General features: G+C 39.3%; 1 protein-coding gene across 2 annotated transcripts in view; it reads left to right on the top strand.

The window, feature by feature from the left end:
- The first annotated feature begins 4,189 nt into the window (after positions 1-4,189).
- Positions 4,190-24,697, top strand: part of HELB (DNA helicase B) — a 48,963-nt gene continuing 28,455 nt past the window's right edge. Inside the window, exons 1-6 of one of the 2 annotated variants that reach the window (XM_027854157.1) lie at positions 4,190-4,420; positions 7,301-7,696; positions 8,510-8,682; positions 11,496-12,377; positions 16,083-16,266; positions 23,789-23,930. In XM_027854157.1, coding sequence (XP_027709958.1) covers positions 4,240-4,420; positions 7,301-7,696; positions 8,510-8,682; positions 11,496-12,377; positions 16,083-16,266; positions 23,789-23,930 — 1,958 coding nt within the window. In that variant the 5' untranslated portion in view covers positions 4,190-4,239. The remainder of the gene's footprint in view (positions 4,421-7,300; positions 7,697-8,509; positions 8,683-11,495; positions 12,378-16,082; positions 16,267-23,788; positions 23,931-24,697) is intronic. The other variant, XM_027854158.1, reaches the window with a different exon arrangement.

Here is a 24,697-nt window from a genome sequence, read left to right as displayed (position 1 = left end):
ACATGGAACTGGGACAATAGAATACTGTTTCATTTTTCCCTGTGAGATTGTATGTAGCTTTTTAAGTAAAGCTGTCTTTAACCACTTGATCTACAGTAAGTTGGGCCAGTAAAAGCTAGCTCAGAGGCATGCAAGTCCATCTATCTGCTCTCTTGCTAGGCATCTCATCAAAGGGAGAGTGAAATATTTTAGGTGACTGTGAAAAATGTCATGGCATTTTTTTTTCAGTCACTTGGATGATTTAGGGATGCTAAGCAACATCCAAAGTGCTTTGTGAGTACCTAAGGGATGTAGGGAAATCTTTACATGATATCAGGGAACTTTCCTGAAAAAAAAAAAAACTTTTCAAGGAATAATACTTTAGGTTAAATTTGCCCAAGATGAAGGGAAAAACAGGAGAGTGGAAGAGAGGATGTGACATGGGATTGATGCTGGAGGTCTGGGATGAAAACTGTTGGGAGTGTTAGTTACAGATTTGTCCATAATTGTCCAATTATCTGGAAAGCATATATGGAAAAGAGATGTTCTGGAAATTATCCATAATGAGGGTAGGAGATCAGAAGTCTGGGACAAAGTCCATATGAGACAACTGACCCATTGATAAGGGAATATTTACAAGGCAATATGTTTATAGCAATTTGTTAGCTAAAAATCCCCAGGTATAGAAAGTTCCTAGAGACTGTAAGTTATAATTCATTATGGAATGGGATAATATGTTTATATTGTACCCCATCAGATTAACAGTCTTTGAATTCTAATGATAATTTTGTTATCCATTCATAAATGTGAAGTCTATGATTGTGTCAGTGTTGTGGCTTTATAGTGTAAGAGAGAACTGTAAGTTGGAAGGGGACTCACTCCTTGTAGGAGAGGAAGGAATAAGTTGTCAGTGAACCTCCACACTCTCAAAATCCTGGGGTAGGACTGACCGGGCAGGGTCCTTAGACAGTAGTAGTTACTCCTAAGACAATACCTGTGGCTATAGAAGGGCCATTTGACCTAAGGTTTGGACTAAAACTGTGTGAGCCCTACATGGGGGAATTTTTGATGCAATTCAGGGCAAAATTTGCGGGGGTGGGAGTTCAAATTAGAAACACCCAGGCTGTGATTTAATAGAGAATGACTACTTATTAGCAGGATGAGGTATCCTGAGGACTTTGCCTCTTTAGAGGAGGGGAGAATTGCAGCTACCTTGGGTGTGATGGGCCTTTGGAGAATATTAAACCCATTCATCAGTTGCTCTAGGAGTGACAAGGAGAATTTAGGAACCACATCACCTTGGTTCATTGTGCTTTGCCATCACAATTCTGGAAGTCCAACACTAACCTGGCTTGTTTCTCTGAAATTTGTAATTCTTAGGAATCAAAGGTCTTGTGAAATAAGGAAATTCCATTATTTCTTTTAAAAGGGCATAGGTTTTTATTGTGAGAGATCTCATTACAGAAGGCGCTAACATCATTCTTGTACTTTTCTTCCTTAAAACAATTTTTACAGTAGAAAAATTGTGGGAGATCCCTTTGTAAAGCCAGGTTTTGAGGTTGTGACCAAAATGATGCCAGAGCCATGGGGATAAGGGTTTGGAGATTAAGTCTTCCTGGCTCAGTCGGTAGGTGGCACAGTGGATAGAATGCCAGGCCTAAAGTCAGGAAGATTCATCTTCTTGAGGTCAAATTGGCCTCAGACACTTACTAGCTGTGTGATCCTGGGCAAGTCACTTAAGCTGTTTGCCCCAGTTTCCTCATCTGTAAAATGAGCTGGAGAAGAAAAGGGCAAACCACTCTAGTATCTCTCCCAAGAAAACCCCAAATAGGTTCAGAAAGAGTCAGATATAACTGAAATGATATAGCAACAATTTCTTGACTCCAAATGTGGCACTCTATTCATTGCACCACCTAGCTGCCCACTCCAGGCATATGTAGGTACTAAAGTGAAGCTCTTTGATGTTATCACACGAGACAATGATGCTTAATCGTAAGGGTAGTATCTTGCACAAGAGGGAGAGTTGCAATACGGACTTCCTTAAAAACAGTCTTGGTAGGTCTTAGAGAAAAAAATTCATTTTTTTGTTTGTTACGTGTCCATTCATTTGGTCCCGCTTTACTGAATGCTAATGGTTTGTATATGATTCTCTTCCTTCTTCTGTAAGCTTGCTTGGTTTTGGTGATGGTTAAAATTTTAAAAAATAAAACAAGCTTGGCACTGAGGGAAGAACAAAATCAATGCAATGAGCAAGCAGTTGAATTTGAAAATTGAATACAGCTAACCTCAGGGTGTTTTTTTTTCTTTTCATAATAAAATGTATTTTATTTTCAATTTATGGAACAAAACAAGCATTTCTATAACATAGTACAATTAAAAAATGATTGCACATGAAACTGCGAATCTACCATGTGCAGTGTGGTATTCCCTCCAAATATATAATGTTAACATGTACATTTCTTTTTTTTTTCTCCTTTTATCTTCCCTCCCTCCATCCCTGCATTCAAGAGATGGCTATCATTAGACACAAATAGATGTGCACCTATACACACACACATCTGTGTAAAATTATTCTATACATCCATTTATCAACTCTTTCCTGGATGCAGATAGCATCTTTCATAATATTTCTTGCATGAAATGGTGAAGAGCATAGTGAGCAGAACCAAGAGAATATTGTATACAGTAACAGCAAGAGCGTTTTAAGAAAGATTGAGAGACTAAGTCATTTTGACTATTACAAACACACAAATTAAAAATAAAGGACATATGAAGAAAGACACTATCTGCATTCAGGGTCTTTTTCAGGAAAAGAAGACACCAGAGTTTTTTGGTGCCCCTTCCTCAAATCTGGATAGATTTTGAAAATGCCCAAGTCCAAAAAAAGTATTATGAAGTCCATAGTCGGATGCTCTCTAAGAAGAAAGAGGGCTTTCCATTAGTGCTTAACATCATTAAAAAACATTTAAGGACAGTTCTTTTTATTTTTGAAGCTTCAGAAGCAAAGACTTGTTCTAGGAAATGTATTTTTTACAGGGTAACTCCGTGGGGGACATTTTCCTGAGGCAAGTCATTCCACTGCTGGTCCACAGAGAGTTCTAAGTGACCCCACAGTAAGTTATGGTGGCTCTGGCAAGGGTCACTGCTACCTTTATTCTAGCTAGTTTGATATTGCAGGTTGGTTCCCCATGGAGGAGAGTTACTCCCTTGTTCAATGTACTGTCTGAGTTTTCACTTCTAAAACTCTACAGGCTCCCTATTTATGGGTTTGGGGGGAGGTGTTGCTGTCTTGTGTAGTCAACCATAGCAAACAAAATAATTTTCACCATTTTAACAAATATCAAGGTATATGGTGACTTAATTTGTAGGTCCTTATCAAGTACTTCACCTATAACAATATTTGGAGTGACGCGGTCAATCAAGATATAGGGACAGGAATTGGACCGGGTTAATTTCCCTGATATAGGGAACTCCTACCAACGTGGGACTGCAACTTCTGCGCATTTTATTGTTTTAGGAGTAGTCCGGGGGCACTGAGTGATTAAGGTATTTGCCCAGGATCACACAAACAGTATGTAATAGTGGGCAGACTTGAATTTGTCTTTGGTATTCTGAGCCTGGCTTTCTATCCCTACATCACCCTGTCCAAAGGACAGAGTTGCCAAAGATTATGGATTGCCAAAGATTTTGAAAATCTTAGGCAACAGACTGCCAAAGATTATGAAAATCTTAGGCAATGAACTAAAGACCAGCACAGATAATGTTTTCTTCACAATTACTGTCTAACCGTGTACTTGTCTACTCATTTCGCTGACACTATGTTTCCACTGTCACGTAGCTAGTTGCGGGTAGGGATTGTTTCATTTGTATCCCCAGCCAAGGCTTGCCCCGCCCACAGCTCCCTGGATGGGGCGGAGCCTCCTGCCTAGACCCTCCCTCTCCCCTTTCCTCATTCCCCGTGATCCCCCGAGGGGCGGAGTTTGAAGGTAGAGGGCTCGCAGCGGGAGGGCGCTTCTGAGTGTCGGAAAGCACGGACCACGTGATCCTAGAGTCGCGCGTCTCTCACAGGGCCGGGGGTGGGATTGCTTACTTACCGGGAGAAGAGGGCGGAGCCAAGAAGCGCTCTCTGATTGGCTGAGCGCCTCGGCGCCCTCGCTGATTGGCTGGCCGTCTCGACGTCTTGGCGGGCTCCGCAGCTGTTTTGGTTCGGGAGCCGCGGGCTGGGGGTGCCTCGTCCGCTTCGACTTCGCTGCCCCGCCGATGGGGGACCGGCTGGTGATACGGGGGCCTTTGCTGCCGGACAAAAGTCCTTTGGAGGAGGAGGACGAGGACAAGGACGGGGTCGTGGAGGAGGACGAGGAGGACGAGCCGCTCTTCGTGGACGCCGAGGAGCTGTGTAATGGAGGGTTGAGGTCGGGCAGCCTCCCTTCGCGCTGCCGGGGTAAAGCTGACAGGAAAGACCCGGGGACTTGGCCTTGGGGGGAGGGGGGGCGGCGGGGGCTAGAGCTCCGAGTCAGAACACCCGAGTTCAAATTCTGACACTTAGCTGTGGGCTGTGCCCCTCAGTGACCCTGACCCTTAACCATTCTGGGCCTCAGTTTTCTCATCTGTAAAACAAGTCGAGCTAGAATTGTTGACATCTGAGGCCTCTCCCAACCCCGCAGCTATGACCCTGGGAAGTATATTTTCAAATCTCACTTTTCTCCTCTGAAATGAGCGAGTTGGCTCGATTAAAGCCCCATCCAGCCAAGAATCTAACACCCGCTGCTAGTGAGCCTCTCTTTTTTTGTGAAATACGTATAAACGTTACCATTGAAAAATGAAGCATTTATTATGCTTTTACTGTATGCACTTAATAAATAAATTGTAAAGGCAAACAAAAACATGAAAAAAGAGCTGGAAAAGGAAGTTTGGGGGAGGATGCTCAGAAGCACCAAAGTGGACAAGGAAGGAGAAAACCCACCTGTCGGAGTCTGGGGAACCAGGGACCAAGTAAAGGGAGCAGGGGAATGAGGATGGTGGTCGGAGATAAGGCTGCCAGGGGAGGAAGTGCCCATAGAAAGGACTTGACCATTGGCTGCCTGATGGATTGACCCAGGATAATGTCAGGGACACTCCCTCCCCTGCCCATCTGTTCCATTGAAAGGGCATCCCAAAAATCTTCCTGCAGGTTTTACCTTTTCTATTGCTTATTGAAGCATAAGCTTCTTGAGAGCATTAATAAATGCAAGCAAGGAATACAGTGGAGTAGGTGAAGACAGTGCTCGAAAGAGCTAGAAGGCAGGGCAAAGTTAGAGGCCTGGTGGTGGGCACAGATAAGGAGACACTTCACCTACCAGGGCTTGGAGAGCCAACGGTCAAGTCCAGGTTGGGGGATATGGAAATGAGGATGATTGCCAGAATGTAGATAACTTGGTGAGGATTTTACTCCTGATGGCCCTGAAAACTCATTTCCCAGTCCACTTGTCCCATGGACAGGGTGTCCCAAAGTCTTAGAGCAGTTTAAAGCTACTTTTGAGACCTTCTGTAGTTGTTGTTTCCATTGGAATGTAAACTCCTTGAGGGCAGGGAATGTCTCTTTTTTTCTCTCCCTGGCACTTAATTTTAAGCATTTGACAAATGGCTTTTCATTCATCTAGCCATCAATCCATTCATTCTTAGGTTTATCTGCCTCCCTGATTAGATTATAAAGGAATTAAAATTAAACAATGTTACTGGTGTCTCTGGGTGAATCCCTGTGGAGTTGGAAAGAACCTTAAACGTCTCATCTAACTCCCTCATTTACAGATGAGGAAGTGGATCTTGGGAGATAGAAGTAATTTGGCTCTTGCCCAAAGAAATTTGAGTCAGTTTGGTGTAGTGGGAGATGAGGGCATAGGTTTGAATCCCAGTTATTTTGGGCTCTGACTGTAAGTAAAGCCAGGATCAGTCAGTCAACAAACATTTATTCAAGCACTTATATGTGCCAGCTGCTGCTCTAGGCCCTGAGGATAGAAAGATAAAAGGAAATGGTTTCTGCCCTCAAGTTTAGATTCTGTGGCAGAAAACAATGAGTACCCTTAGAAGTGGGCAGCTACCGTGGCCAGTGAATAAAATGCTGGGCCTGGAGTCAGGAAGACATGAGTTCAAATGCAGCCTCAGACACCTACTAGCTGTGTCCTGGATAAGTCATTTAACCCTGTTTGCCTCAGTTCCTCAATCTGTAAAATAAGCTGGAGAAGGAAATGGCAAACTACTCCAGTATTTTTGCCAAGAAAACTCCAAATGAGGTTACGAAGAGTCAGACTTGACTGAAAAATGACTCGAAAGAAATCCATAGAAATAAGTATGTGCAAATTGAACCTGAGTTCCTGTTTTCTACTAATGTCAGTGGATAGCTACTCAAGTTTCTTGAGCAAAAGAGTGACATGGTTAGACACGATTCTTTTAGATGATCATTTCAAAAGCTATTGGAAGGATGAGGATGGACTGGAGAGTGGGAAAACTAATATAGTAGGAGGGAACTAATGAAGAGGCAGTTAACATCATCCATGTGATGAGGCCCTCAGTGGTTGTGAAGAGAACAGAAAAAAGCGAATAGCGAGGAGCGTTGTTGAAGTTGTAGCCACCAGGTTTAACAGGGGGTATATGGAGGTGTGTGAGAGTAGAGAGCCAAGAATGACTCCTACTTTGGGGATTGGGTTCCCAGAGAAGAAACAGCAAAGTTAGGGAGAAGAGTGGGTTTGGGAACAGTTGATTAATCTAACTGATCCTTAGTTTCCTCTAATGGATTCTAGTTAAACATCATGGATTTAGAGCTGGAGAGAATATCGCTTTTATGGTTCGATGGAAAGAGTAATGGAGTTAAAGGATTTGGATTTGAATCCTGTCTCTACCTAACTGAATGTCCTTGGGCAGGGGCCAAGTTACTTTAAATTTCTCTGGGTCCATTTCCTCATCTGTAAAATGAGATTGGATGAGACCTTTAAGGTTCTTTCCAACTCTAAAACCATGATATTATAAACAACATTTTATGTTCTCACTCCTGTGTGTGTGTGTGTGTGTGTGTGTGTGTATGTATTTTCTCATTTTCCTATGATAAGGTGTTTTTTCAAGATTGTTTTACTTGTTGGAAAAGTTGAATACGGTATCTGATAAAAACAAATTAATATAATGACTAATTTTTTTGTTCTTTTGCCGCATATAATTCCCTGGACCTTAATGTTCATCACAGTGGAATTTATAAAGTCAATTAAAAAACATTAACATTTGATGAAAGTTTAGTTATGTGTCTTAAATTAACTGATAACAAATCCTACTTATGTTTTTGTTATTTTAAAAGTTATAATTGAAGATGAAAACACTACAGAGAAGATTCGAGTGTTTGGACGGTTTTCATTGGTTGATCCTTGGTGGAAAGTTAAAGTGAAAGTAAAACTTGTGGGATCCCGGTACCTTGCCCATGGATTGCCATCTTACTTTTTACGGACAGACTTATTGTCCAATCACAAAGATATTTGTGCACTTTTTCTTAAGGCCTGTGAATTTCCAGATGATTTTAGATTGGGCTTTTTAAAGTGGGTATATGGAAGATCAAGTTATTGCAACTTGAGCTTTGCAAATCTTCAAGAAGCACTGAAAGATTTTGAAGAAGAATGGCAAAAAGAGTCTTCAGGGGAAAAAGGTAGAAATTCTTCACAGGAGAAAAAAAATCAAAGTTTATCGAATAAAAATCCAAGTAAGTGGAAATTTGACATAACATTCAATTCAGGCTATTACAGCAACTGAGGACTAGAATGTTTCAGCTTTTATTAGCATAATCTAAAATACAGCTTTCCTTTTGGAAAGACAACATGTGTAAATTAGTGTGGCTTTCCTTTTGGTGGTGGGGGTGGGGAATTTCCCTGGCATAGGACATGATCTAGTTGGAAAAGCATTCAGTTATGTGAAAATCGAAAGTAAATTTCAAAGGAAAATGGATGTAGTTAAATGTAACAAGTACGATCTCATTACAGTAAAACTTCATAACCAAAAACCATTTAGTTAGCAACATCAACTATATTGGACCAGGAAATAAACAAAAAAGACTATTCAACAGCCCAAGTGGATGATAAAAGGTCATGTATAGATTTAAATTAATTTTTAGATGAAAGTTTTTTGTCTCTGTGAAGTTAAATGCCCAAATCTGATAAAAATTATGTTTGAATCTTTTGAGTTGCATTTGGATAGCAGTCACTTATTGAGAAGAAAGCAGAAAGGAAAAAAAAACTCTGAAAAATAAATTTCTGTTTAAAAAAAATGCAATCTGGTTTATGTACAGAATGAAAGCTTAGAATTTTCAGGTGACCAAAACGTGAACAATATTACTTCTCATTGACTAGATCAAATTATCTTTAGCAATCTTTTCTTTAGTTTTGGTTACTTCATCCAGCTGTGTAAAATAATCCTTTATGTTACTGCTTTTTGTACAAATGATGTTCATTGTAGAAAATTGTCCGTAAAGCCCTTACTTTATGTGTTACTTTAACTGACTTCTTTTGGTCTCCTCTAGCTGCTTTAAAAACTGTAATGACAGCTTTGAAGTTTCCAAGAATAATGGAATTCATTCCAATCCTTCTGCCTCGGCATTTTCACAATCTTCTGAACCTAGAACATCCTGAGAGCTTGTTCAGAGACTTGGAAGAAATCCTAAATACCTGTCCTTGGAAACTTGGGTTTAGTAGAGTAAGTAGGGTAACACACCCTTGGGTGGTTGCTCTGATTTCTGTGATAATCTCTATACTTGTCAAAACTGGGCCAAGATTTGTCAGTGTTGTGTAAAGGGCCATGAGTGTTTTCCCTTTGTTTTATAGAGTTGATATGGCCAAAATATGTTTATCCCTTAATAGCCAGTCTTCTAGCCTCCCTGTGTTTTACTAGGTTGTTCCTCAGCACACTTCATCTGTCACTGGGACCATATTCAAAACCTTTCCAAAAAGGTCTGACCTCCCACTATGGAACCCATGACATAACTTTTGTGCATAATAATAATCGTGTTTATCTAGTAACTTAAGAGTTTGTAACATACTTTAATCATATTCTTGTTTGATCCTCTTACAGTTCTGTGATGTAGCATTTAGTTGAAAAGCATTTATTAAGTGCCTGCCATGTGCCATAGCACTGAGTCGTGTGTTGGACTTGGCTAGGCTTGTGTTATGTAGGTAATCAATATCTCAGGTAGGATTTGAATTTATTCGGGCTTCCTGACTCCAAGTCCAGTATTCTCCCCATTGTATCAGGCTGCTTTCTGAGGTCACATCTCATTCCTTGTCCTTGCCTCAGGATCAGCTCATCTTTTTCTATCACAAATTTCCATGATTTTCTCCTTTAAAGTTGCTCATTGTTTAAGTGTTGCAGTCTCTTCACAACCACAATGCCCTTTTCCATTACCCTTGTGATACTCATTTTAAAATCTCTGGAGACTAATATTCCCTGTCTATGCAACACTGGTAGCATACTGGTAGTAGAATGATACATTCTGCAATCGTCCTGTTTGACTAGTCCCAACAATATTTTGTTGTTGTATTTTTTTAAGGTAAGCTAAAATAGCCAGGGTAGTTATGTAACTTGGAACAAGGGAGAGCAAGGTGGGCAAGTCTAGAGGGTGAGAGAACAGAGAGGTTTACTAAGGGGTGATTGGGATTGTGGACCATAGTTCTAGGAATTGACAGTGTCTGTTTTGATGAGAGCGAGGCAGTATGGTACAAGGAAAGGAGCACTGGGCCTTCAGCCATAAAGACCTAGAGAACCTAGACAAATCATTTACCTTTCTGTGCTTAGAAGGTACTTCTTTAACTTGTAGGAGTCTTGTTTTCTTTCACGAGGCCTCTGAGCAACACGATAACTTTCCTGAGTTCCATGTCCCATTCCTTCCCACAACCCTGTACCCCACCCTTCCCCCAGCCAGTGTTCTCTTTCCCAAATTCTTTTGAGGAAAATTACTTTAAATTTACTTGTATTTATTCTATATTTTACATGTTATGTATGCACGTGTATGTATGTATATATAGAAAATACATATGTATGTCCTTGTTGTCTCTCCCCTTCATAAGTAAGCTCCTTTTTGAGAAGCTATCGTTGTATTCTTTGTATTTATTTTCCCAGTGCTCAGCACAGTGCCTGGCTCCTAGTAGCTGTTTAATTTGTTGATTAAGGATAATAACCCATGCAGAACCTACCCTATCAGATTCTTATAAAAATCAAACAAGGTCTTATAGTACTTTGCAAACCTTAAATTGGTATATAATTGTCACCTATTGTTGTAGCTGGATCATAGAGATTTTAGAGGGGTAATAAAAACTGGGAGCCTAGGAAAGAGCCACGTCACGAAGAGCTTTGAATGACAAAGGAATTTATGTTTGATTTCGATGTAAAAGAGCCAGTGGAGCTTATTGAGTAGGGGAGTGACATGATCAGTCCTGAGCTTTAGGAAGATTAATTTGACAACTGAGGAGAGCCTGGACTGGCGTAAGGAGACACTTGAGGCAGGGAGACCAATCAAAAGGCTATTGCAGTAGGGAGTGTGAGAGGTGATGAAGACTTGAAATAGTGTGGCGGCTACATGAATAGAGACAAGGAAATGTTTAGGAGAAATGCTGTGAAGATAGAAACAACAAAGTTTGATGATAGTGTGGATATGAAAGGTGAGGGAGAAAGGAGTTGAGGATGATAATGAGGTTGTAGGCCTGAGTGCCTGGGGGGATTATCACCAAAGTGAGAGACTATAGAGAGAAAAGTAAAGGGGGTCCAGGACAGAGCCTTGGGGGACACTCAGTGAGTGAGCACAACATGGATAAAGAGCCAGTCAAGGAGGGTGAGAAGTGATTAACTGATCTTATTTGTTGCCTTTCTCTTTATGTTGTTACAAGAATAAGCTTTAATTTACTGGGCTGATTGCATCTTTCCCTAGCTTAAAACCCAGTAATGCAGGGATTCTTAATTTTTGTAGGGTCATGGACCCCTTGGCACTGTAGTGAAGCCTAATGGAACCCTTCTCAGTCAACAAGCATTTATTAAGAACCTACTACATGCCAGGCACTGTGCTAAACTCTAGGGGTACAAAAAAAGGCAAAAGACTGTCCATCCCTGTTCTTAAGAAGGTCACAATCCAACAGCAGAGACAACATGCAAACCCCTATGTACAAACAAGATATATACAGCATAAATTGGGGTGATCTCAGAGGAAGGCACTAGTATTGTGGGGGATTGGAAAGGCTTCTTGCAAGAAGTGAGTCTTAGTAGAGCCAGGGAAACTAGGAGGTGGAAATGACAAAGGAGAGAGTTCCAAGCATAGGGAACAGCTAGTGAAAATGGAGAGTTGGGAGAGGGAATGTCTTGTGTGAGGAACGAAGGAGAGGAGATTGCATTTTATGTGGAGGGGGGATGTGTAAGATGTGCCTTGATATGGCTTATGGATATCTAGAATGAAATGGGTTTTATTATACTATGTTTTATGAAAGAACTTAAATTTTTATTTTGCTTGTATTTTTTCCTTAAAGATAATCTACAGAGAATTGAAGCTTATTGGGTGTGAAGCAACTTGGCTGGCATTCTGTCAGTGTGAATTTCTTATCCAAAAAATGAGTGATTTGGAGAAGAATGCATTAATAACATATAACAAACTGAAACAGATATGTAGAGAATATGGACACACTTATGTTAAAGAAGTTGAATTAACCTCTAATTTGTCTGGAAAGGTATCATTTCAAGATGTTTGGTCTTCTCTGAAGTTTTTGAAAGATATTAGGATAGTGACAAATGAGAAAGAATGTATCTTTCTCAGTGATCTTTATGAAGCTGAAAGAGATGTTGCTTCTTTGGTACATGACCTTATGACATCACCATCATGGAATTTAAAAGTAGATGTGAAAGAAGTTCTTGCATCTATGGAGACCAGGAAATCCAAGCATGCAGAAGGAGATGATGCAATGAATACGAGTAAACCTCAGGAAGAAAAATTAGAAAATGGTGGTCATGCTTTGGACATGCAGAGCCATCGTAACCAAGTTTTTCATTCTGATGAAAATGAAATTGATTTTGAAATGCCAAGCCAAGTACAGCTGGACCAGGATCAGGTAGCTGCCCTGGAAATGATTTGTTCTAAGGCGGTGACAGTTGTCAGTGGGAAAGGTGGCTGTGGAAAGACCACAATTGTTGGCCATCTCTTTAAGTATGTGGAGCAAATGGAAGAGACAGAAGTGTGGAAAGCTTGTGAAGACTTTGAACAAGACCTCGATGCGCCAGAAGAATGGAACACTTTTGTTCATCAAAGTGAATGGAATAATAACAAACGTATAGAAGTATTGCTCACAGCACCCACTGGTAAAGCCGCTAGCTTATTGAAAGAGAAGACTCGCCTTGCTGCTTATACGTTACATCAGGTGAAAACTAAAAAACCGCCTCATTAGGTGAAGCAAAATGAATTTAAAATAAATAGCTGTTCTTGGTTGTAATTAGTCAACTGGTGTTTAGTGAGGGGCTGTTTGTTCAGTAATGTGTGAGACTGAAGGAGACAGGAGTTTAAACCGTGGACTTTGTAAGAACTTTGGAGGTAATCCACTAATAACACTGAGCAATTATTCCAATTGTTGATGAGATGGATTTTTTTTGGTAATAGATTTGAGTGTGATATAGAATTAGAATCAGAGATTTAAATTTGGAAGAGATTAAACTGAGAAGGTTGGACTAAATGATCTATAGGATGAGGAAGTTGAGTATTTAGGGAAGAAGAAGGATAACAAAGACTGTAGGATTTAGGTAATTGTGGGAGAAGAGAGTATTTCAGGTCAGCCAGAGAGAAATATTAAGTGACAGGCTTCAAGGATCTGTCCATGGTCTTGCTGGCATTAAAACTTTTTTTTTTTGGTAATGTGGATGGTGGCGTTCTTGGCTGAGCACTTAAAGTTGGTAGAAGACGATATCTATTAGAACATGTGTCTTGATAGAGTCAAAGCGTAAAATGATCTTAACAGGCTAGAATTATGGGTTAAAACTGATAAGATAAATTATAATGGACCAATGTCCATTTGTGAACTTAGGTAAAAAAAAAAAATCAGCTCCACAGGATGGTGGAGTCATACTTAGACAATTGTTGGTGTGAAAAAGACCTGAGTGTTTTTTTGAGTAGATTGCAAAATCATTGTGAATCAGTGGCATGATATGAGTGCCAAAACCTCCTCGATATCATCTTTAGGTGCCTTCGTAAAGGCATAGTGTCCAGAATGTGAGTCGTTCATGTACTTTGATTTGATTAGATTACCCCTAGCAAATTGTATTCAGCTCTGGGAGGCACATTTTAGGAAGGACATTGCCTAGCTGCATTCAGATGAAGGGTATCAGGAAACAGAGAGGAGGGGGAGCCAAGTTATGTGAAGGTTAGCAGGTGGAAGAACAGGGATGTTAAATTTTGAGAAGACTTTAGGGGAACCACAACATCCATGTTGCTAGAATCATATCATGAAATGTCATTTAGAGGAATTCTGCTTGCTCAGCTTAACACCAGCAGGACAGCACTAGTAGCAATGGCCAGAAGTTGTAGAGAGGCAGATACCAGTTTGATGTGGAGAAAAAATTCCTAATGAGGATATCCAAGTGTGAAGTGGTGTGATTTCCTAGATAGGTAATGAGTTCCCCATCAGAAGAAGTCTTCACATAGCAAGGTGATATGGAGATTTCCTTTTAAGATACAGTTTGGATTACATATCCTGAGGTCCCTTTTAACTGATATTTTGTAATTCAGGTGAGAAAATAGTATGAGCCAGCTGTGTATTGGCCTAAGCACAATGCTAGTACATTGGCACCTAATAAATGTTGATTGATCGTTCCCAGAATAGAAGGTAATAAAAAGGAAGAATGCATCTGACTTAATTGTACTTTGTTCTGGGTGCCACATTGTAGGAAGGACATTATAGATAAGCTAGAGAGTGTCCAGAGGATGATGAGGGGCCTTGAGTTTATGTCTTATGAAGATCAGTTAAAGAAACTGGGAGAAGAGACTGGAGAAGGGGTAGGGTGTCTTCTGATATTTAAAGGGCCCTTGTTGGACCCATGTTGGGGAGAGATCAGATTTATTTGACTTGTCCCCAAAGGGCAAAACTAGGAGCAGTCGGTTGACATTTCAAAGAAGCTTGATGTTAAGAAAAACTTGCTTGATAAAGTGGAATGGGCTTTCTTGGGAGATTATTACTTGGTTATTTATCTTCACTGGTGGCTTCTGGATGATCATTTGTCAGGTATGATGTAGGTGGGATTTCCAGCTTTGAGATCATCTGATTCTTGTGGAGCCAATGACATAGGATGATGAACCCCCCAGTGTGACTTTAGCTACTAAATACTTAATGACCTGGAGATACTTTTTAGCATATTCAGTTCATCTTCCTTGAAGAGAAATTTTTTTATTTGATGTCCCATCTGTGTCAAAAATGTCAGATTTATGAATGTTGCTGTGCATCTCCGTATTCTTTTCCCTTGTCTTCTTGCTGCTTATTTTTGTTTATTTTTAGTTTTCATCATTCACTTTTATAAGATTTTGAGTTCCAAATTTTTCCCTCTCCCCAAGATGGCATATATAACCTGATATAGGCTATACATGTACAATCATGTTAAACATATTTCCACATTGTGAAAGAAGAATTAGAACAAAAGGAAAACAACCACAAAAAAGAAAAAAAAAGAAAATAGTATGCTTCCATGTGCATTCAGACTCCATAGTTCCTTCTCTGGATGTGGATAGCATTTTCCATCATGGGTTTTTTGGAATTGTTTTACATCATTGCATTGCTGAGAAGAGCTAAATCTATCAAAGTTAGTCATCTCACAATGTTGCTTTTGCTGTGTACAACGTTCTCCTGTTCTGCTCACTTGGCATCAGTTCATGTAAGTCTTTCCAGGTTTTTCTGAAAACTACCTGCTCATCATTTCTTATAACACAATAGTATTCCATTACATTCATATACCACAACTTGTTCAACCATTCCCCAATTGATGGGCATCTCCTCAATTTCCAATTCTTTAACACCACAAAAAGAGCTACTATAAATATTTTTGTACATGTGGTTACTTTTCCCATTTTTATGTTCTCTTTGGGATACAGCCCTAGAAGTGCTATTGCTGGGTCAAAGGGTATGCACAGTTTTATAGCCCTTTGGGCATAGTTCCAAGTTGCTCTCCAGAATGGTTGGATCTGTTCACAACTCCACCAACAATGCATTAGTGTTTGAATTTTCCCACATCTTTTCCAACATTTATCATTTTCCTGTTTTGTCATGTTAGCCCATCTGATAGGTGGGATGTGGTACCAGTGCTGTTTTAATTTGCATTTCTCTAATCAATAGTGATTTAGAGCATTTTTTTCATAAACTGTCTGTTCATATCCTTTGACCATTTATCAGTTGGGGAATGACTTGTATTCTTATAAATTTGACTCAGTTCTCCTTATATTTTAGAAACGAGGCCTTCATCAGAGACCCTGACTGTAAGAATTGTTTTCCAGCTTTCTGCCTCCCCTTCTAATCTTGATTGCATTGGCTTTGTTTGAGCAAAACCTTTTTAATTTAATACAATCAAAATTATCTGTTTTGTATTTCATAATGTTCTCTATCTCTTGTTTGGTCATAAATTCTTCCCTTCTCCATCGATCTGACAGGTAAACTATTCCTTGCTCTCCTAATTTGCTTATAGTATTACCCTTTATGTCTAAGTTGTGTACCCATTTTGATCTTATCTTGGTATATGGTGTAAGATGTTGGTCTGTGCTTAGCTTCTGCCATATTATTTTCCAATGTCCTCAGCAGTTTCTGTCAAATAGTGAGTTCTTATCCCAGAAGCTGGAGCCTTTGGGTTTATCAAACAAATTACTACATTGACTACTGTGTCTTGTGTACCTAATCTGTTCCGCTCATCCACCACTCTGTTTTTTAGCCAGTACCAAGTAGTTTTGATGATTGCTACTTTATAATACAATTTAAGATCTGGTACAGCTCTTGCTGCTTATTTTTGTGGCCATGTGAGATGGAAATCCTATGTAGAAATTTTAAAAATGATTTTTAAGTTTGTGTTAAATTTGGCATTGTATGCCTTATTTGTAGGTAAAGTACAGCTTCTATTCATGGCAGAGAACAAATCAGAAATTGGAGGACAAAATTCCATGGAAGTTTTCTTCAGTGAAAGTTCTTGTTGTGGATGAAGGGAGCTTAGTCTGCATAGCAGTCTTCAGATCAGTTTTAAATTTGTTGCGGAAACATGCCAGACTCGTGAAGCTGATTATCCTTGGTAAGTTAAAAATGGTTAGAGTCTGAAATGCACTTTCAGATGAGTTGTAGTTTTGTAAGCTGACTGCAGTACTCTAAATGATCCTGGTCCAACTCAAAGCTGGAAGCTTCCAGTATACCAGTGCCACAGCCAGAAGCTACGATGGTAGTGGAATCCAAGGGGGTCATATGACAACCACATTGGTTCATACAATTCTGTGACCCTTTACTGAGTTCCTACTATGTACAAAACATCAATGTATTAGATGCTAAAGAAGTTATAGTGATACATATGGTATAATCCCTGCCCTCTAGAAGGTGTGTATAGGTTAGGTAGAGGGGAGGCAATATAGTGGGAAGAGCACTGCATTTGGTGCTTGAGATCCTGGGTTTGAATCCCAGCTCTGACACTACTGTATGTATGACCTTGGGCAAGCCATAACCTTATTTAACCTTATTTTCCTCATCTGTACAATGAAGGATTTGGACTTTACTTCTAGCTCAAAATGTATGATCCCATGAAACTTATAGTGTGAAAAATGCTATGAAGCGTACAAAATGCTAAAATAATATCTCATTATTATAATAGTTCTTAGAGTGGTTGGATGGTTAGGGATTTGGTTAGTCTGTGTGGATGAAGGTGATATTTGAGATGGGTTCTGATAGGTAGATAAGATTTTAAGGAGTGGAGAATGGGAAGGGGTGGGGGTGATTTAGGGACCCTTCCCTAGGCATAGGGAAGAGTTGGAACAGTGAGGCAGGATAATGTGAGGTAGGTTAAGGAAATAGCAAATAGACCAGATCAGTTGAACTAAAAGGCACATGAATGAGAGTAGTTTGTATTAGGGAAGAAAAGGGTATCCTTAGCTTCCTTAAAAGATTGTGGGGGCCAAGTTAGTTCCCTGCCTAGAGTAAAGTCCATGGGAAGAGTACTAACTCCAGCCAGATTTCTATTCCTGTTTCCCATGAGCACCAGAGTGTCTCCCTCTGTGATTGGCTTTATAATCTGTCTTCCCTGCACCTCACCTTGTTCCCATACACAGTTGGAGTTGTCTTCTTTTTTTGTGTCTAGGAGAATCAATATTTTTTTTCTTCTTGAGCTGGTGTACTGAGTCACTGCCACGAGCAGGCCAGGCAAGGCTGTGAAATTATTTTTGTGGGATGGTCTGGGCATGGAAAGAATGAATGGCATCTTCAGTTATTTCAGTTCTTTGATGTCGTTCCAAGAGGCTTTTACTGTCTGGGGGTGTTTCTGTTGTGTTATCTTCTTGATTTAGCTCTTATTAATATGAATTTGATGCATATATCCTAAAAGAAAGAAATTGGGCTTGGGGAATTATTTGGAAAACAACTAGTCCACTACTCCATCATCTTGCCAATTGTATGACTGCCTCTGATCTAGGCCAGGCCTAAGTTAGGACCATGAGTGATTCAACTTTAGGAATTAAAATGCAATGAGGCATTTGTGGACTATAAAATGCAATACGAAATAACCTTACTAATAATAAAATTAAAAGAATTCAACTTCTAAAGTTACAAGAATATAAAATGTCATTCCCCTTTCACTTCTACAGTTATTGTGTAGTCAGTCTGAGTCAGGAATTCAGTAATGACCTGCAGGTAGTGGGAAATCAAATATAATCACTGGCCCCGCTTCCCACTTGACTATCTCTGTGCCTTTGATTACAAGGAGGCCAAAAGACCTCTTATCTCTTCACCATCAAAAACTAACCCAACACAGGCTGTTAGATCTTTCCCCAGATAATGTAGCATACTGGAAGGGGAATGGAGGTTGGCAGGCAGGAGTAAAAGAGAAAGCAGAAGGAAGAGTGTAGGTATGTTTTCATCTTCAGTGTTACTACTCCTTTCAACAAATGGCACTAAAGCCCTATTCATAGACCACAGCACTGCTCTTGTCACACATTCTTTTGGTTTTTGAGAACATGTTTCTGATGTTCAACATATTCTTTTGGTTTTTGAGAACATGTTTCTGATGTTCCTATCTGTAATCTATTCTCTCTTTCCCTTGTTGATTTATTTTCCTTTTGTTGGTAATTCTTAATGTTATGTCCTTACTTTTCTCCATGTTTGTTCTCTCTCTTAAATGTCTTATTTGTATCCATGGCTTCAACTACTAATCATCTCTTAATAAATGAATAAAAAGGCACTTATTAATCACTTGCTATGGGCCAAGTGTGTGCTGAGTACTGGGGATACACATAAAAATTGAAACAGTCCCCTTAAGGAGCTTACCTTTTCATAAGGGAATATATACAAATCTCCTTGTCTCTCTAGACCTGATTTGTCTTCTGAGTTTGAGAGCCGCACATCAAAACAAGCCTCTGTTTTTGAATGTCCCACCAACATTTGAAATTAAATGTATCCAAAACTGAACTCAATATTTGTCCCTCAAGACTGCTTCTCTCTTTTGGCTTTTCTGTTTGGCAATGATATTTGACTTCCCTCACCTCTCATATCCAGTCCATTTTCAAAATCTATTGATTCTGCCTCCGTGTCTTGACTTCATCTTCTGTTTATTTATACATCTATTGTTAGCATCTCTAAACAGTTATAGTAACCTCCTAAATGGTCTTCCTGCCTCTTTTCTTACCTGTTCCAACTCATCTTTGATATAGCTGTTTTCATAACCTCTATTGTGAACAGATCTCACCCTGTCACTTCTGCTCAAAAGCCTTCAGTGGCCCTATGTCAAGTAAAATTCAGTTCAGACTTGTTAATCTGATAAATCCTGTCTCATTTTGGTCTTGCTCTTCTAGCCTTTTCACAATTATACTCCATGTGTGCTTTGCAGGTTAACTGTATTACCTGTTGCACCATTTCTTTATTTACACTCTTTCCAATGACTGAAACCCTAATCACTACCCCCTCCCCGCGTGTATGTATGTGCATTTCTGTCTGTCAGCCTGTCAAAGAGCACTACATATACTCTGTTGATGTCTAAGAGGCTTGTCAAGAAAGCAGTCTGAAAAAGTATCAGGTTTTTTTTTTTTTTTTTAAGAAAGCTGTAAGCTTTCAAACAGTATGACTTGGCAGACAAGAAGGCTAATGGATCTTAGAGTCCATTAAGACAGGCATAGCCTCCAGGAATAATACAATTGTTTCAGTACATACTAGATGTGTTATTATCAAGCAGTGTGTTCAATTCTGGGTGATACATTTTAGAAAGGATAGCTGGAAAACATCCAGAGGAGGGCTATGAAGAGGGTGAAAAGGTGAAAAACCTCATTTCATATGAGGATCTTTTAAAGGAACTGGGGATGTTTCACCTGAAGAAGACTGGGGGGGGGATTTGGGAGAGGGGAGAAGGAAGGGAAAAAGATAGTTTTCCTCAAATATTTGAAGGTCAGCCATACATAAGAGGGATTGGACTTTCCTTGGCCACAGAGTGAGGAATGGCAGTTGCAAAAAGGCAGATTTCGACTTGATGTAAGAGAAAGACTTCCTAATTTTCCGCTATCCTTAAGTAACGTTAGGAAGTATTGGTAGATTCCCTTTTCCTAAATGTCTTCAAGCAAATATCTGATGATGATTATCCCTCATTGGGAATAGAGTTGAGGGAATCCTTGTTCAGATATGGGTTGGACTGAATGGCCTTCGAGGTCCCTTTGAACTTTTTAAAGGCCTGTAATTCTTTGATACCCATCCATCAAAGTCCAGTTCAGTTTTAGCTCCTGCGGCCCACTAGCAGTGATGACCAACCTTCCGCTCCTTGGAGGTTGCAGGGTCATTTTTTAATCTCTTGCGAGCTTCCTGTGTATCCTTTTGTATTCTAATTTATATATGTGGCCTATTCCTCTACCAGTTTTTGTGCTTCCTGAAGGCAGGGACTGTGCTCCCTTTGCATTCCGGCGATCTGTGCATCATAGGCCTTCGACAATGTTAAAGAGAAATGGTCCTGTTAGACTGTTTACCAGCAATGTAAGAATTCCTGGTTGTAGAATGCTGGCACTGGAATTTATCATCTTAAATTTATTTTGGGGAACTTCCCTCCATGCGTTTCTGAAGTTCATCCTTACTAATAACTACCTATATGTTTGTGCACTGTGATTTTTAGTTTTTCTTTTATAAATCCTATGTTCATATCAGCTCTTTGTAGGAAACCTACTTTGACAAATACACATCTCGTAATTAGCATACTGTTTGGGTTGTATGCAAATAGTGTCTTGAAAGTTAAAAGAATGGTTATGAGCAAAGTCCAGACTAAAAATGAATTTACAATTATATGAAAGATCTTTGTCCTGTGAGTGGTTTAAATATTCTCCTGATAGTGAGGACAGTGTAAGTGCATATTAGGTGCCAGGAACTGAGTTAAGCCTTAGGGCTTTGAACTAGATGTCTTTGTCCTCCCTCAAGGAGTTCATATTCTAATGGGGGAAACAACTCTGTATATACAAGATAAATGTATACACATACAGTGTGTGTTTACACACATTTACATGTACATATACACACATATGTATATAAACATATCATCTAAACAAAAGGTAATCTCAGAAGGAAGGCACTAGTTGGGGGGGGTGGCAGAGGAGGAGGAAAGGCCTCTTGGAGAATTGAAATTTCAAAGAAGCCAGGTGGTGAAGATGAGGAGGGAGAGTATTTCAGGCCCAAGAATGAGCCAGTGCAAAGGTCGAAACAGGAGATGGGATATGGTATGTGTGAGGAACAGTAAGCAGGCCAGTGTTTCTAGATTGAAGAGTACATGAAGTGCACTAAAGTGTAAGAAGACTGGTAAGGTAGGAAGAGGCCAGTTTTTGAAATGCTCAAAGACCAAACAGGATTTTATGTTTGAATCTCAAAGTAATAGGGATTGCTGGAGTTTTTTGAGTGGTGGAGGGGATGTGTGACATTGTCATACCTGTACTTCAGGAAGATCACTTTGGTAGCTGAGTAGAGGATGGCCTGCACTGGGGAGTAACTTGAGCAGAGAGACAAACCAGAAGGCCATCGTAGTAGTCCAGGCATGAGGGAAAGAGGGCCTATACCAGGCTGGTGACTATGTCAGTGCAGTAAAGGGGACATACATACAAGGTAGAAACAACGGAACTTGGCAACAGATTTGATGTGTGGGGTGAGTGCAGGTGAGGGTGGGGAATGATACCTCAGTTGTGAGTGTAGGTGACTGAGAGAATGGTGGTACCCTTAATAGTGTTAGGGCAGGGGCAGGTGCAGGTGCAGGCAGGTAGGAGGTGCTCAGGAGGAGTTTTAATGAATTCCATTTTGGATATGTTGAGTTTGAGATGTTTTGGAGGCATCTAGTTCACGATATCCAAGAGGTAGTTGGTGATGTGAGAATGGAGGTCAGCAGAAGTTAGGTATAGACCTGAGAATCATCTATATGATGATGATAATTGGAGGTGATGATTTCACCTAGTGAGATAGTATAGAGGGATAAGAGAAGAGGACCAAGGACAGACCCTTGGAGAATACCAAGGGTTAGTGGGTATGGCCTGGATGAAGATCCAGTAAAGAAGACTGAAGAGTGGGGGAGATTAGTGTCATGAAAAAAACCTAAAGAGGTGGAGAGAGTGTTTGGGAGAAGAAGGTGATCAGTAGTGTTGAAGGTTGGAGAGAGGTCAAAAAAGATGAGAATTAAGAAAAGGCCATTAGATTTGACAATTAAGAGATCATTGGTAACAGTGGAGAGGGTAGTTTTAGTTGAGTGCTGAGATTAGAAGCCAGACTGTAGAAAATTAAGAAGAGAGTTGAGGAGAGGATGTGAAGGTACTGGTAGTCAATGGCTTCAGGTGCCCCTTGGTGGTGTAGTAAATAGAGTTCTGAGTCTCGAGTCTAGCCTCAGACCCTGGGGAAATCACTTAACCTTTATTTGTGTCTATTTCCTCAACTGCAAAATGGGGATAATAATAGCACCTACCTTGCAGGGTTGTTGTGAGGATCAAAGGACATAGATTTATAAAGCAGGGGCTGGCATATAGTAGGTGCTATATAAATGCTTGTTCCTTCCTCTTTCTCAAGAAGTTTAGCCACAGAAGAGAGGAAAGTTACAGGATAACTGTGAGTGGAGATAGAGGAATCAAATGAGGCACTTTGAAGGATGGGGTAGACAGCGTATTTATGGGTAGCAGGAAAGTAGCCAGCAGAGAGGGAGAGACTGAAGATTTGTTAGAGAATAAGATGTCAGAGGGGGCAGTTTGCTGGAGAAGACAAGATGTAATGAGACCAAGGGTCTTTTTAGTAGGCTTTGTTTTTCTTTGAAGTAAGATTTTAAAAGGTTTGCTGAGTTTTTAAATCTATTTCAGCTAATTTTTCCAAACCCTTGGGAATGTACTTTTTTTTGTTTTGTTACTGAAACTTAAATATACAATAAGAAAAGAAAAAGAAACATATAAACTTAAGTATTGAAACTTAAATGCAAAATAAGAAAAGAAAAAAAAGCATGTTGTGTGCACAGCAGAACATAAGAGAATTAAAAATATATAGCAAAAAATTTCCATTTCAAGAAAGCCTATATAATAAATACTACACATTGTATTGAGAGCTGTCCATCTTTTCTTTGCCTCCTTGTTAGTTTTTTTGTTCTTTGCTGTGCACTTTTTACTTTGTTCTTTTCACCCCCTTTTTTCTTCAACTCCTCCCTTGAAGGCTGCAATTGAGTGAGGATATATTTATATATAGATATATAGATACACATATATACCTACCCTCATACATATATAGATATATACTTTCCCTAACAAATTCTACTCCTAATCTTTGTTTTTATGTATTTGTATCTCTTGTTGTCTATGCCTCCTAACTCCTCTACTTTACTTTTACCCCCTACCTTACCCTCTTATTACTTAATCTACCACCCTACAGGATCCCTCTCTTATCCTCCCATTCCCATAAATCTAAACACCCTTCTATACCTCCCTTTGAGCTATTGCCTCACCCTCCCCTCTAAAGATCCTTCCCTTGTCCTCTCATTCCTATTAATCTAAATACCTTTCTATATCTCCCTTTAACTTATTCCCCTATTCTCCCCTCTAGAGATCCCTCCATTATCCTGGTCCTCCCCCCCCATCCCCTTAGTATTTTATTTCTTTCTGAATTAAAAGACTTTTATAAACTCTTCTAACTATATATGTATTGTTCCCTCTTAAATCCATTCCTGATAAAAATGGTATTCCAGAACTACCAGCTCTCCTCTACCATCTAATTCCTGTGTTAGTTCTTCCTCTCTCACCTTATTTGTATAACATAATTACTCCTTTTAGTTGTCCTTAAATAGTTTTACTTTTTAAAGTCATATCATCTTCAGCTCTACCCCAATCTTTCTTACAAACTACCCAATTGCTAATAACAATCTAAGACATACATTTTACATACATAAAAAGTAAACAGTCTGTCCTTATTGAGACCCTTGTAGTTAATCTTTGGTATGTACCTGGGAATGTACTTCTAAAGTTATAGTGTTCAACAGGAAAAATGACTCGATGGCAAGTCTAGTTTTTATAAACTGTTTCAGGAACCTAGGTACCAATGCATAGTGTTAAAATTTCTCTCATTTTTTTTTCTCCTTTCAGGTGATATCAGACAGTTACCCAGCATTGAGCCTGGTAACTTGCTAATGGACCTATTTGAGACTCTCAGATCAAGAAACTGTGCTGTGGAGCTTAAAACAAATCATAGAGCAGAATCTCAGCTTATTGTAGATAATGCAGCAAGGTATGAGTTCTCTGCATCCCTGAAAAACTATTACACTCCTTGCAGCATTTTTCTTCCACTCATCAGAAAGGATATAGACTGTTAAGGCAATACCACATATTCTATTTGAGATTTTTATATTTATAACTGCTATAAAATTTAATCATCAGTCAACAAACATTTATGTGCCTGGCACAGTGTGAGGTGATGAGGATACAAGTACAAAAAAGGAAACAGTCTCTACTTGCATGGAGCTTACATTCTAGTGGGGATTCAGGTACAAATCTGTGTATATACAGAATAAATAAAAAGAGAATAAATACAGATCAACACAAAGTATTTTGGTTAAGATTATTTAAATTTTGAATATTTTGACCTGTTCTAAAAATAAAAGATGTGTATGTTTACTTTAGATTTAGATTTTTAATTGACTACATGATCTCTAAGTTTCTTTCAGCACTCAGATAGATTAGATGTCTATTTTGTCCCTATTTAGGTTGAGCAATTTAACTCTTAAAATCATTGCCTGATTTTACCTCAAGATTGAGGACATTTTGGCAGTATATAAAGCAATCTTTGAATAATACACTTGTGTTTTCTTTCTGCCCTGAAATAAAAAGGAAAATAGTTGATTAAAAGATAGAAATAATGTAAGATTCTGCTCTTCTTTTTTTATAACAAATAAAAACCTAATTTGTGTCAGTATAGAGAAAAACAAGAAAGGGTTTTATCTAACAAGGAATCTCATGCGTAATTTAAGATCATACATGTTTCCTATATAAATAAGC

This window comes from Vombatus ursinus, unplaced genomic scaffold (assembly GCF_900497805.2).
Source record: "Vombatus ursinus unplaced genomic scaffold, bare-nosed wombat genome assembly UNPS02010320.1, whole genome shotgun sequence".
In the NCBI taxonomy this organism is placed as follows: Eukaryota; Metazoa; Chordata; class Mammalia; order Diprotodontia; family Vombatidae; genus Vombatus; species Vombatus ursinus.
Note: the sequence above shows the minus strand (reverse complement) of the source record. Positions and strands in the feature narration are given on the sequence as shown.